Source organism: Nerophis ophidion, linkage group LG11 (assembly GCF_033978795.1).
Source record: "Nerophis ophidion isolate RoL-2023_Sa linkage group LG11, RoL_Noph_v1.0, whole genome shotgun sequence".
Lineage (NCBI taxonomy): Eukaryota > Metazoa > Chordata > Actinopteri > Syngnathiformes > Syngnathidae > Nerophis > Nerophis ophidion.
In genome coordinates, this window is record NC_084621.1 from 38216978 (window position 1) to 38232875 (window position 15898).

The 15898-nt window shown below is 39.2% G+C and overlaps 1 protein-coding gene across 1 annotated transcript in view; it reads left to right on the plus strand.

The window, feature by feature from the left end:
* creb5b (cAMP responsive element binding protein 5b) overlaps window positions 1-15898 on the plus strand; it is a 207770-nt gene that overhangs the window by 61653 nt on the left and 130219 nt on the right. The window contains exon 5 of the mRNA XM_061915849.1: window positions 470-627. Within this exon, the coding sequence (XP_061771833.1) occupies window positions 470-627 (158 nt within the window). The remainder of the gene's footprint in view (window positions 1-469; window positions 628-15898) is intronic.

The following is a 15898-nucleotide window of genomic DNA, read 5'->3' on the forward strand; positions in this document are numbered from 1 at the left end:
TTATGCGATTTCAAATTACCGGTTTTGAAATCAGCCTCATCCATTTTGAAAATGATGACTGGGGAAGTGTCACTCGTGACGTCACGAGTTTGACCCGGCGGTAATACTAAGCATGCGCTAATTATTTTGCGAAGCGAGTTTGACCCGGAAGTAATTCAAGACAGGCTGGTTGGAATCAATCAAAGTCAAAGTGAATAAGATGGTGAGGAGTGTATTTATCTTCTGACTGCAACTGTAGGGAAATGTATAGATACAGGTTGGATCTTTTTGATCCTTGTCAAAGACTTGCGTCAAAATGTTTGAAAAACCAACTTAAATATGAGTTCCAATTCAAGGAAATACGGTAAATGTACACCAGTATTTGTCTTTTTAACGTTTACATTTCATTTAAGTGTCTCTCTCATTAAAAGTTGAACATCTACAAAAAATAATATTTTGACCTAATTACTGTTTTTTTTTTCTTTTTAAGATCATCTCTCTACACGGCCCGGGGGGCCAAGGCCAACACCAGCAGTCCCACTCAAGAATGGGCAACCATGATACCAGCATAGTGATCCAGCAGGCGCTACCCTCTCCTCAGTCCAGCTCCGTCATCACTCAGGCTCCATCCACTAATAGACAAATAGGGTGAGTAGGAATTCAGTCCAGCACGCGGGACAAACTGAACACGGATCAGTGTCACGTGACGCACCATCAGTCGAAGCGTCTTCACTTTGTATCTTCTCACATCGAGTGTGCCTCCATTGTAGCAATGTGCTCGACCTGCCTTCGTTAAGCCGATTGTCATCCTCACTAGTCTCTGAGGTAATGTTAGTGTTTTGTTACTTTTTCAATCAGGGGGATGACGGCCCACGTTTTGCATTGTCCCCTAGCAGAACACGCCACAGATGAGGTCATTGTCAAAGCCTCGGTAGAGACTACTGAGGCTTGAACAATAGTTTAACATTTCATGTTCTAAAATTGCTGCGGGGACTGCGGTGTGTGTGTGATTCTCAGTCATGCCACAGGTGTGTAATAACGACACCAGCAATCTGCGTTGTGGAGTGAAATACAGTGGAACATCTGAGGTGGGAAACATTCCTTCCCAGCAGGCTATAGTCAATCTCTGAATTGTTCCCCGGTCCAAACACCAAACACATTCCTATTGAAAGCAAAATAAATACAACTGTTCACTCTTTAATGCTTGTCATTCACAATCCCTATGTAGGGAAAATGTCCAAAAACCGCCAACAATACTCCATTGACATGCTGTGACCTGCATATTAACCAAGTATTATCCACATTGTTATTATAAGAGCTATCGAGGAACTACTTTTAGTAACGCGGTGCATTGATCACAGAGAAGTACAGTAACTACTGCAGCAATTGACATACTGAGCCGCTGCAGCTGAATTACATTTGAGTTGGTGAAAGTTTGTGCTGGATTATTACTCATGCCTCTCACCTGTATAGCAGAAGGTTGTGGCCATAAGCCAAGAAGTTGGTCAAGTTTGACATAAAATTTAGACCCGATGACATCGCTAGGAAAATGCGACAAGATGTTGGTTTTTTACTCGATTAGTGAGAATTATAATAAATGCATAATCTAAAATCTAATACCGTATTTCTTTGAATTGCCGCCGGGCATGTAATATGCGCCTGCCTTGTATTACTGCCGGGTCAAACTCGCTCCCCAAATTTATTAGCGCATGCTTACTTTTACCGCCGGGTCAAATTCGTGACGTCACGAATGACGCTTCCCCTGTCGTCTCTTTCAAAATGGCAGAGGAGTTATTTTTGCTTTAACCATGTGTAAACCAGGGGTTTTGTTCTAAAGCCATACAGATCACACTGATGGATGTGATATAAAACGACTTTAACGCTCTTACTAATATGGCCACACACTGTGAACCCACACCAAACAAGAATGACAAACACATTTCGGGAGAACATCGGCTCTGTAACACATTATAAATGCATTATAACACTTACCATTCTTGGTAAGTATTATAATGCATATTATACACCCCGCTAGCACCAACCCCCCTCCTTGCGTCGGTTGAGGTGGGCGGGGTTGGATGCGCGTGTATAAAATAGCCAAGAGTCATGGATGCATGGCATTCTGGGTAATTCTTATGTTGCGTTTATAATGTGTTACAGAACCGACGTTCTCCAGAAATGTGTTTGGTGTGGGTTCACAGAGTGTGGCGCATATTAGTAAGAATGTTAAAGTTGTTTATATCACAACCATCAGTGTAAAAGGTATGGCTGTTGACCAAGTATGCATTGCAATCTTGAATGATAAGCAGCGAAATGCATGTATCCGGCCGGCACGCAGACAGCATGGTGAGCGCGATGACATATTGTAGAATAGTGGTCCCCAACCACCGGGCCGCGGCCCTGGCCGAAAACATTTTTAATAATTTTTTTTTTTATTGCACTGAATTTTTTACTGCATGCCATTGGTAAGCGCAGGGGTGAGAAGAGGTTTTAAAATTATTAGCGCCTGCTTACTTTTACCGCATGCCTTGAATAAGCGCAGGAGTGAGAAGAGGTTTTAAATTAATTAGCCCTCCGACGGCTATTCAAGGAAATACGGTATGTATAATATACTATATGTTATACAATATATCACTATCATTTTTAGTCTACTTTATACCTGCATTGTCTTCACCATCCTTACCCTTTCCATCCTTTGTAATTGAGTTAATATGTGGAACAATTTCCCTTGTGGATCAATAAAAAATGTCCAAGTCTAAGTCTAAGTCTAAGTCTAAAAGGGGAGAACAAGTGTTGTGCTGAAATATATAAACATCCCATTAGTCTGTATCTTTCAATAAGTGATTGTTTTATTATATATATTTTTTGTATTTCTTGTTTAGCACTTAAAAATAGTGTGTCACTACAATTGGATTTCCTTAGCAACCAAAATCTGCTATTTAGGCTAAAAAATATCAGATTGTGGATCACCATCCACCCCCCCGGGTGACCTCCCTGTGGACTGGACTCTCACATTATTAATCCTACCCTACTTGCGGTCCCTTTCTTGCCTGGATTTGGGATCAAATCCAAGGTTGTCGTTGTGGTTAGTGAAGCCCTTGGAGGCGTTTGTGATTTAGGGCTATATAAATACACTTTGACTGATTGATTTACTGATCATTTATCCCCAAGGTATTTGTTGTTGTCACTTATAAAGTCTGCCATAATTGGCAGTAGTTGTTGTTGTTGTTGCAGGAAATAGCAAATGTAAAATCACTGCGCTGCCAACATTTTTGGTAATGCCAAAAATTAGCAAAATACATAAATGTTACATGTTATTATGACTGTGCTTGTTATTGCATTACATATATACTAGCGGCATGTATATAAAAGATTGTTGGAAGTTTTTTTTTTTTTTTTTTTGAAAGCATTACTTGCATTGTTAGCCACCTCTTGCTAGTGTTTATTTATAAGTTAGAATGCACAAAAAAAGAAAAACATATGTTTTCTTTTCTCACATAAGGATGAGATGAGAGGCAAAGTTCCAAACAAAGTCCAGTTCCCCTTTGAGTAACATTCTTCTCAGTTTAAGTAGCTTTCACTGTGTATTCCTCTTTTCATACATTTTTCTTCTCTTGATACAGCTTGTTGAGGTCCGTCTTTTTTAAAAAGAAGTGTCCGAAAACCCAAAGAAATTAACAAACACTTGTGGACATGTTCATCCTTGGATTGTCACTCAGTGAGGTTCAAGGAAGTGTGCTCAGATGTGGTTTCATCGCAAAGTTTGGAGGTGTATTTTTTTTCCATGTAAAACTTGAATTGAATTCACTGTACCTTTTGAGTTCAACTCTTTATCGGCAATCCCATTAAAACACCCAACTAGCCCTCGGCTTTTCTAAGTGTGGCACAGTGAGCATCGCCTCGGAGCTTCACACAGTTGGGACCTCCACTACTCAATAAAATTAATTATTGGAGAATTTTGTGTGGAATTTTCTACACAATCTGGAAAACTAAGGATCACATAATTTTGCCTTCGACATGCCTAATGTTAGCTTATTTGGTGTAAAAATATGTCTGTCCTTATTTTTATCAAGCTGCTGTGCCTCCCTTGATGTCTGCTGGTGCCTCCTTGTGGATGCCAATCTTACACTATCTGAAATGTAATGTTATTTATTATATATTTCACTCCAATGATATTTTAAAAATACTTAACTAAAATAAGCATTTTATACTGCCCTTCAGTACAATTAATGCTGTCAAAACGATACATTTTTCAAATTAGATTATTTACACTTTTATTTATTCTCTCTTGGAAAAGGGTGGAGTGCCATCTCCGGGTTGGGGAGGAGACCCTGCCCCAAGTGGAGGAGTTCAAGTACCTAGGAATCTTGTTCACGAGTGAGGGAAGAGTGGATCGTGAGATCGACAGGCGGATCAGTGCGGCGTCTTCAGTAATGCGGACGTTGTACCGATCCGTTATGGTGAGGAAGGAGCTGAGCCGGAAGGCAAAGCTCAAAATTTACCGGTTGATCTACGTTCCCATCCTCACCTATGGTCATGAGCTTTGGGTCATGACCGAAAGGATAAGATCACGGGTACAAGCGGTCGAAATGAGTTTCCTCCGCCGTGTGGCGGGGCTCTCCCTTAGAGATAGGGTGAGAAGCTCTGCCATCCGGGAGGAACTCAAAGTAAAGCCGCTGCTCCTCCACAGCGAGTGGAGCCAGATGAGGTGGTTCGGGCATCTGGTCAGGTTTCCACCCGAACGCCTGCCTAGGGAGGTGTTTAGGGCACGTCCAACCGGTAGGAGGCCATGGGGAAGACCCAGGACACGTTGGGAAGACTATGTTTCCTGGTTGGCCTGGGAACGCCTCGGGATCCCCCGGGAAGAGCTAGACGAAGTGGCTGGGGAGAGGGAAGTCTGGGCTTCCCTGCTTAGGCTGCTACCCCCGCGACCCGACCTCGGATATGCGGAAGAAGATGGCTGGATGGATGGCTCGGGATCCTTCTGTGTGAAGTGTGCATGTCCTCCCCGTGAATGCGTGGGTTCCCTCCGGGTACTCCGGCTTCCTCCCACTTTCAAAGACATGCACCTGGGGATAGGTTGATTGGCAACACTAAATTGGCCCTAGTGTGTGAATGTGAGTGTGAATGTTGTCTGTTTATCTGTGCTGGCCCTGCGATGAGGTGGCGACTTGTCCTTCCGCCCGATTGTAGCTGAGATAGGGGCCAGCGCCCCCCGTCACCCCAAAAGGGGAATAAGCGGTAGAAAATGGATGGATGGATGTTAGAATGCAGGGCAGCATGGTGGTAAAGGGGTTAGTCCGTCTGCCTAATGCACCTGGGGATAGGTTGATTGGCAACACTAAATTGGCCAGGTGAATCTATGTTATGTTTAAGAAGTTTATTTTCGATTGTGTTTGGAAAAATAAAAGCCGTAACATTTGTCTTTCGGCAGCATGGTGAAACAGGGGTTAGTGCATGTACCTCACAATACGAAGGTCCTGAGTAGTCCTGGGTTCAATCCCGGGCTCGGGATCTTTCATTGTGGAGTTTGCATGTCCTCCCCGTGAATGCGTGGGTTCCCTCCAGGTACTCCGGCTTCCTCCCACCTGCAAAGACATGCACCTGGGGATAGGTTGATTGGCAACACTAAATGGTCCCTAGTGTGTGAATGTGAGTGTGAATGTTGTCTGTCTATCTGTGTTGGACCTGCGATGAGGTGGCGGCTTGTCCAGGGCGTACCCTGCCTTCCACCCGATTGTAATTGAGATAGGCACCAGCGCCCCCCGCGACCCCAAAGGGAATAAGCGGTAGAAAAATGGATGGATGGATGTTGTCTGTCTATTTATGTTGGCCCTGCGATGAGGTGGCGACTTGTCCATGGCGTACCCTGCCTTCCACCCGATTGTAGCTGAGATAGGCTCCAGCACCCCCCGCGACCCTGAATGGGACAAGCGGTAGAAAATAGATGGATGGATGGGTTTGTCGTTTGAGATATATATATTTAACAATTTATTTTCATAAAATTTATGATGATAATTTAGGAGAGGTTGGGGCGTTTCATTTGCAGTCTGGGAAACATAAAACAAACGGAGAGAGTAGGTTATAAATGTGACTGTGGAGCGAAATGTTTGCGTAATTTACTCTGAAGCATATTTAACACGTATTATCTGGACCAGTGGTTCTCAAATGGGGGTACGCGTACCCCTGGGGGTACTTGAAGGTATGCCAAGGGGTACGTGAGATTTTTCTAAAATATTCTAAAAATAGCAACAATTCAAAAATCCTTTTTATATATATTTATTAAATATAATACTTTGACAAAATATGAATGTAAGTTCATAAACTGTGAAAAAAAATGCAACAATGCAATATTCAGTGTTGACAGATAGATTTTTTGTGGACATGTTCCATAAATATTGATATGAAAGATTTCTTTTTTTGTGAAGAAATGTTTAGAATTAAGTTCATGAATGTAGATGGATCTCTATTACAATCCCTAGAGAGGGCACTTTAAGTTATATGTGTAGAAATCTTTATTTATAATTGGATCCCTTGTTTATTTTTCAATAAGTTTTTACTTATTTTTATATCTTTTTTTTCCAAATAGTTAAAGACAGACCAGTACAAATGAGTAATATTTTGCAATGTTACACAATTTAATAAATCAGAAACTGATGACATAGTGCTGTATTTTAATTCTTTATCTCTTATTTTCAACCAAAAATGCTTTGCTCTGATTAGGGGGTACTTGAATTTAAAAAATGTTCACAGGGGGTGCATCACTGAAAAAAGGTCGAGAACCACTGATCTAGACCACAAAGAAGTGTTTTAAAAGTAGATAAAAAGCATCATCGGTCACTAAAATATCACTCAAATCAGTGTTATATACTGTGTAGTTAGTACTACACAGTCAAATTATTTATTTTCAAAATCTATTAAACAAACTTTTTGAATTATGATTAATCAGGTTATTACTTGCTTGCATAATTTATATCAACTTTGAATATGACCAATATTATATTTGACACATATGCAATTTTATTGTCATAAGGGCGGCATGAGGTGGTGGGTAGAGCAGCCCTGCCAGAAACTTGAGGGTTGCAGGTTTGCTCCCCGCCTCTTTCCCTCCAAATCACTTCAGTTGTGTCTTTGGGCAGGACACTTCACCCTTTCCTCCAGTGCCGCTCACACTGGTGAATGACTAATGAATGATGGGTGGTGGTCGGAGGGGGCGTGTGGCAAACTGGGAGCCACACTTCCGTCAGTCTACCCCAGGGCAGCTGTGGCTACAAATGTAGCTTACCACCACCAAGTGTGAATGAATGATGGGTTCTCACTTCTCTGTGTACCACTTTGAGTGTCTAGAAAAATAAATAAATGTAACCCATCATTCATCCATCCATTTTCTACCGCTTGTTCCTTTTGTGGGTCACGGGGGTCGGGGGGTTGGTGGGTGCTGGAGCCTATCGCAGCTGCATTCGGGCGGAAGGTGGCGTACACCCTGGACAAGTCTCCACCTTATCGCAGGGCCAACACAGATAGACGGACAACATTCACACTCACATTCACACACTAGGGCCAATTTAGTGTTGCCAATCAACCTATCCCCAGGTGCATGTCTTTGAAAGTGGGAGGAAGCCGGAGTACCCGGGGGGAACCCACGCAGTCACAGGGAGAACATGCAAACTCCACACAGAAAGATCCCGAGCCCGGGATTGAACTCAGTACTACTCAGCAACGTTGTATTGAGAGGCACATGCACTAACCCCTGTTCCACCGTGCTGCCCTAATCCATCATTATTATTATTATTGATTTCATATGCAAACATTTTATAAATGTCTTATTTAGAATCGAATGCAGCTGAGACCTGTGACCACAAAAGGGACAAGCGGTAGGAAATGGATGGATAAATGTACATAATTTATTTGCTCAAAACTTGGTAACAGTACACTTAACTGTAGTATAGCATAATATAGAGTGCACATTTTGAACAATGTTGCACGCTTATTCCCTCAGGCCAAAATACTCTTGAACGCATCATAATAATCCCCTCAATTCCCCCCAAAAATGGATTAACTCGCTGAAATATAAAAACAATATAACATAGATCCATAAACGTGGATGCATATGCAAAAGTGCAGTATATTTATCCGTACAGTAATTTATTTATTTATATCTGCACCTTATTTTTTTTTTATCCTGCACGCCCATGAGCTAATGCAACCACATTTTGTTCTTATCTGTACTGCAAAGTTCAAATTTGAATGACAATAAAAAAGGAAGTCTAAGTCTAAGTCTACAAGTAACAATGTGCTGATATACACTAATACAGTGGTTCTCAACCTTTTTTCAGTGATGTACCCCTGTGAACATTTTTTTAATTCAAGTACCCCCTAATCAGAGCAAAGCATTTTTGGTTGAAAAAAAGAGATAAAGAAGTAAAATACAGCACTATGTCATCAGTTTCTGATTTATTAAATCGTATTACAGGGCAAAATATTGCTCATTTGTACTGGTCTTTCTTGAACTATTTGTAAAAAAAGATATACAAATTTGTTGAAAAATAAACAAGTGATTCAATTACAAATAAATATTTTTACACATAGAAGTAATCATCAACTTAATGTGCCGTCTTTGGGGATTGTAATAGAGATCCATCTGGATTCATTAACTTAATTCTAAACATTTCTTCACAAAAAAAGAAATCTTTAACATCAAAATTTATAGACCATGTCCAGAAAAAATCTATCTGTCAACACTGAATATTGCATTGTTGTTTTTCTTTTCACAGTTTATGAACTTACATTCATATTTTGTTGAAGTACTATTCAATAAATATATTTATGAAGGATTTTTGAATTGTTGCTATTTTTAGAATATTTTTAAAAAATCTCACACACCCCTTGGCATACCTTCAAGTACCCCCAGGGGTACGCGTACCTCCATTTGAGAACCACTGCACTAATAGATAATGTACTGATCACATCCAAAACATAACTTAGAATGTATTTATGTCTACTGTGTATACTAATGCAATTTTCAGATAACCATGTATATCTTTTTTTTGTGCCAGTAAATTGCGTGAATAATCTGCGTTTAACCCTGATTAATGCATTTTTGTGATTGATCACCTGCGTTACTTTATTTCAAACGCTAACTTAAGTTACCAAATATGGTTCCTCACATGAATAAAGAATAAATCAAGTAGTGACACTGACACTGAGAACAAAGAACTTTGGCGTAACCACACTCTGATATACTGACCTTGTGTGCTCCTGGTCCCATAGCACCAACCACCCTCAGACTTGTGCCAGGCCTGTGTCACTTTAAACCAGGCCTGTGGAAAGGCAGACATTGAGATATCTCAGTGGGTTGCTGTCTTCCGTGTCCAGGTTGTCCTGTGTAGATTTACAGCTTGAGAAGCTTGTGAATATTGGATGGGAGGCCTGTCACTATAAGACTGAGTGACACCTCGTCAGGCCCTTTGTCAAGGACAAGGATGGAATTTCATCTCCTTCTGAGGAGCAGCGCCACCAATCACAGCCTGCAGTAACAGAGACTGCCGTGCTTCACCTGAGTTTACCTGTCATTAAAAGCTCCTCACCTCGCTGGGGAACGCTCACCTCTTCACTGCTTTATGATCACATGCTCGGCTGAGCTCTTGTGTCACCAGTCAGCCCCTCCGGGACTTCGCAGCCTTTTTTTATGATTGGATTGTTGAGGCCTAAAATGCCTGATTTTGCGGCAGCATTTTGAAAAAGTTGTTGCAAAAGCTGCTATGTTTTATGGCTCTTTTTTTTTTCAATTCCATTACATCCGCTGTGGCTTTAGGATTTTATAATCAGGGTTTTTGTAACCCCAACCCCAAAAGCACAAGATTACAACAAATTAGGGTTGTCTCAATACCAATATTTTTGTACCAATATGTATTTAGATACTTTTCTAAATAAAGGGTACCACAAAAAATGGCATTATTGGCTTTATTTGAACAAAAAAATCTTAGGGTACATTAAACATATGTTTCTTATTGCAATCGAATAACAATTTTTCCTTAAATAAAATAGTGAACAGACAACTTGTCTTTTAGTAGTAAGTAAACAAACATAGGCTCCTATTTTAGTCTGCTGACATATGCAGAAACATTTTGTGTCAATCCCCATTCTATTATTTTGACAAAATTATAAAGACCAAGCTATAAGAAAATATTATTTATTTACTTGTTTATTTACTGTTAATATCTGCCTACTTTCTCTTTTAATTAACATCTGCCTACTTTCTCTTTTAATATGTTCCATCTTCTGCTAAAATGTAAAAATTACTTATTCTTATGTTGTTTGATACTTAACATCAGGGGCGGTTCTAGGCATGCTTTTATGAGGGGGCAGTCAGAAATATGAAGGGGCCATCATGTGTACACATCATGCTCCAGCACTTTTTTTTCTGTGCTTATAGTAACGATGCTTTCTTCATTGAAATGGGTCTTTAGCTATGTGTCCAACCCCAACCTGGAGTAGTGGATTGCACGTTGTCAGGCCTCTACCTTCAGACCTGTCCAACTTGGGTGTGCCACCTGAAAACTAAGCTCCTGCTGGTATAGCTCTTACGGTCACTGAGGCACGCAAACCCCCCTGACCACAATAAGGTGGCAATCCCTCAGGGGGGGAAACTGAAAAATAAAAATAAAAATAAATGAATAAAATAAAATAAAACATCCTTCATCCAGATTTTATCAACCAACAACATAACATTTATCCTAACTGGATGGCCTAACTCTCAAATAAATTTTGACCCAAAGTAGGACTTCACACAGTACAGTCAACATTTACGAAACTGAAAGGTAGTCTGATGAATAATGATAAAAAAGAATCTCAAACTAATTTATAAAACAGAACATGGGCACTCATCTGGGCACAAAATTCATTCACTCCAATGTATGTGTGTTGCCCACTTGCTTGTAAATTGATGAAAACGGCAGTGTTTTTGTTTTTAGGTGTCTTGGTCATATCAAATGAAACTTATAATTTGTTTACTGCAAAATGTAGATTGAAACATTAAAGGTTGACTATGTAAAATTACAAGAAAAACAACAGAAAAAGAATTCCAGCAGTCGATTGCCAGACCGTTGCTAAGTAAAACGGGCCGTTGCTAGGGACTCCGCTCTGAACAGAGGACAGCAGAGGAAGACTGCTAAACAGGATATATACCTTATGTTTCATTTTCACCCTCATTAACAGCATCATAAATGACTTGTAGCTTGTTACAGGAACAGTGGAGGCTCTCTGCCTTCCAAACCACTGCTGCTCAGAGCCTCCGCTGTCACTGCTCTCGTCAAGTTGTGAAAAAAAAAAAAAAAAAAGGAACTCCGTAGCACCGAAAGTCCGCGACGATAAACGTGTTTATGACAGATAAGACTACACAAATACACCCATCCTAACAAATATATGATAGACGTAGACAACTTTTACTTTTCTTTTACTTTCATACTGCAACAGTGATTGGATGTTTACTGAGGGCTGAGGTGTGTGTGCGGGTGTGTGTCTGCTGCGCAGCCTGTGGAATGTTGAATACACGCACAGCGGAGGGAGGGATGAGAGGGGAGACGACACTACTATATCGTGGGTGTCCCTTTTTTGGCGGATTTTTCCGCTAGTGCAGATAATTGTGTCAACTTGTAATGTAGTAATTTTGTGAGTTTATTAAAATTTGCTTTCTCAAATTTTGATTTGAGGGGGCAAGTCATTTATTTAAGGGGGCTCTGCCCCCTCTTGCCCCTGCTTAACATTAGTTTTAGATGAAACCACAAATGTAGGTACCAATCCGATACCAAGTAGTTACAAGGTCATACTTTGGTCATAATTTAAGTCCTCACGTATCCAGAGATGTATTTCCAGAGTTTATCAATACAGTATGGATTTAAAAAAAAAAAACATTTTTGACGACAAAAAATATTGATGTAATCATCGACTAGATACACTATTGTACTTGGTATCATTACAGTGCATGTCAGGTGTAGATACACCCATTGCATTTGTTTACATTGTGACGCCGGTGAGCTATTGTATCCTCCTACAGTGTGTAGTGAAGCATGTTTTGCTATTCTTCGTCCTGCAGGGATGATACTTGTAAGAAACTCACTTTATCTGTCGCCATGGAGACCAGGATTAGTGATTTAGAAGTAGCTAAAACACTGCCGACTGCGGATGGATGTTCGCCGCTAGCTAGTTAGTAGGAGTGTGGGAAAAAATCTATTCGAATTTGAATCGCGATTCTCACGTTGTGCGATTCAGAATCGATTTTTATTTTTAAAAAATCGATTTACAAACCCCGTTTCCATATGAGTTGGAAAATTGTGTTAGATGTAAACATAAACGAAATACAATGATTTGCAAATCCTTTTCAACCCATATTCAATTGAATGCACTACAGAGACAAGATATTTGATGTTAAAACTCATATACTTTATTTTTATTTGCAAATAATAATTAACTTACAATTTCATGGCTGCAACACGTGCCAAAGTAGTTGGGATAGGAGATGTTCACCACTGTGTTACATTACCTTTTCTTTTAACAACACTCAATAAATGTTTGGGAACTGAGGAAACTAATTGTTGAAGCTTTGAAAGTGGAATTCTTTCCTATTCTTGTTTTATGTAGAGCTTCAGTCGTTCAACAGTCCGGGGTCACCGCTGTCGTATTTTACGCTTCATAATGCGCCACACATTTTCGATAGGAGACAAGTCTGGACTGCAGGCGGCCAGGAAAGTACCTGCACTCTTTTTTTACTAAGCCACGCTGTTGTAACACTTGTCTTGCTGAAATAAGCAAGATAAGTTGCTTGGATGACAACATATGTTGCTCCAAAACCTGTATGGACCATTCAGCATTAATGGTGCCTTCACAGATGTGTAAGTTACCCATGCCTTGGGCACTAATACACCCCCATACCATCACAGATGCTGGCTTTTGAACTTTGCGCCTATAACAATCCGAATGGTTATTTCCTCTTTGTTCTGGAGGACACCGCGTCCTCTGTTTCCAAATATAATTTGAAATGTGGAGTCGTCAGACCACAGAACACCTTTCCACTTTGCATCAGTCCATCTTAGGTGACCTCGGCCCCAGCCAAGCCGGCGACGTGTCAGGATATTGTTGATAAATAAATAAACTTACACTTACAGATGTGGCGACCAACTGTAGTTATTGACAGTGGTTTTATGAAGTGTTCCTGAGACCATGTGGTGATATCCTTTAAACACCGATGTCGGTTTTTGATGCAGTACCACCTGAGGGGTCAAAAGTCCGTAATATCATCGCTTACGTGCAGTAATTTCTCCAGATTCTCTGAACTTTTTGATGATTTTACAGACTGTAGATGGTAAAATCCCTAAATTTGTTGCAATAGCTCGTTGAGAAATGTTGTTCTAAAACTGTTCGACAATTTGCTTACAAAGTGGTGACCCTCACCCCATCCTTGTTTGTGAATTACTTAGCATTTCATGGAAGCTGCTTTTATATCCAATCATGGCACCCAACTGTTCCCAATTAGCCTGCACACCTGTTGGATGTTCCATATAAGTGTTTGATGAGCATTCCTCAACTTTATCAGTATTTATTGCCATCTTTCCCAACTTCTTTGTCACGTGTTGCTGACATCAAATTCTAAAGTTAATGATTATTTGCAAAAAAAAAATGTTTATCAGTTTGAACATCAAATATCTTGTCTTTGTAGCATATTCAACTGAATATGGGTTGAAAATGATTTGCAAATCATTGTATCTATGTTTATATTTACATCTAACACAATTTCCCAACTCATATGGAAATGGGGTTTGTAAAAAAAAAAAAAAAAATTATTATTATTTTTTTAATCAATCCAACAAAACAATACACAGCAATATCATAACAATGCAATCCAATTCCAAAAGCAAACCTCACCCAACAACACTCAGAACTGCAAAAAACAGAGCAATTGAGGAGACACAAACACAACACAGAACAAACCAAAAGTAGTGAAACAAAAATGAATATTATCAACAAAAGTATCAATATTAGTTATAATTTCAGCATAGCAGTGATTAAAAAACCCTCAGTGACATTATCATTTGACATTTATAAAAAAAAAAAAAAAAGAACAATAATGTCACAGTGGCTTACACTTGCATCGCATCTCATAAGCTTGACAACACACTGTGTCCAATATTTTCACAAAGATAAAATAAGTAATATTTTTGATTCGTTTAATAGTTAAAAAAAATTTACATTATTGCAATCAGCTGATAAAACATTGTCCTTTACAATTATAAAAGCTTTTAAAAAAAAAAAATTCTACTCTGTTAGCATGTCAGCAGACTGGGGTAGATCCTGCTGAAATCCTATGTATTGAATGAATACAGAATCGTTTTGAATCAGAAAAATATTGTTTCTGAATGGAGAATCGCGTTGAGTTGAACAAATTGATTTATAATCGAATCGCGACCCCAAGAATCGATATTGAATCGAATCGTGGGACACCCAAAGATTCGCAGCCCTTCTAGTTAGCCATGTCTTAAAGCACCTCTTTCTGAGGGCGTTTCAGTGTTATAACTTCACCTTTATCGTTAGTATTTAAGCCAAAATGTGTCCATTCTTTTTTTTCTATCTACACACTGTGTCTACTTCTAAGTACTTCGTGATTGTGCACTGCCAAACATGCTCCCCTGCTTGTAAAACCAGCAATGTTACGACATGACGACGACGCGCCGTCATTCCTGTAAAAAAAAAAGGGGGTGAACCGGTACTTTTCAAACAGAGTATAGTACCGTTTTTGATTCATTAGTACCACGATACTATACTAGTAAAAATCTATCATCTAAAATGTGCTTTATTTGCATGTTCAATTCAACATTTTCAGCAATTTTTCAGTCCTCCCAAACTTCTCCATGGCCTTTATTGACATTCCTGAAATTGCTGTTCATTCCAAACATTGTCGTGGAAAGTCTAGTTTTTTAGGGGTGTTTGTCGCAATACAATTGATGTATAAAGTGAAAGTTGCAATAAATTGTTGTAATTTTCACTCTGTAGTTACAGTAAGGAAATCTGCCGAAGAAAAAGTAATTAGTGAAGGACTATAAACAAAAAGACTGAGAAAAAAACATCTGACCCACATGGCACACAACAGTTTTTCAAAATAGGCTTTATTCAGCCTCAGCAAAGTGTATTACTGCAACGAAAAAACTAAAAATGATACTTTCACAGTTGAAAATCAATGATATTGAAAACGAGTGAACAATCAAAACATTCTTTAAGGACATACGTATTCTGATTTTGAATTGACTCACAAATTTCGACAATCAATTTAAAAATAAAGTTTTATAATGAAAATAAATAAAGCACTAGGCAACTATAATTGATATAATCATTATTATTAATACTGTTGCTTTTATTTATTAATTTTAGTTTTGTATTTGTCTTTTAAATTGCTTTGTAAATTTCTATCCCAATTATTGTAAAGCTGGGATTGGGTTAATTATTTTTTTTTAAATTACATAAAAATTATGTTATTTTTGCAAATACAATTTTAAAATTACATTTTAAAAATATACTTTTAGACCAACACATTGTACATCAGCAATTGAGAGGTGCTTTTGTTACCTGTAAAAGTTTTTATCGTAAATTATAAAATAATATATTTTGAGAATCGTGTTGAATTGAGAATCGATCCGGAATCCAATTGTCACCCCAAGAGACTGAATCAACCCGTGAGGCGCCTGCCCTAAGATTCCCATATATCCATGACAGTAGTATAGAAAGTTTACTTGGTTGACCAGCTGTACACTGACTACTCTAAAGCAGTGGTTCTTAACCTGGGTTCGATCGAACCCTAGGGGTTCGGTGAGTCGACCACAGGGTTCGGCGGAGGTCAAAACACACCCGACTCATCGTGTCAATAAAAACT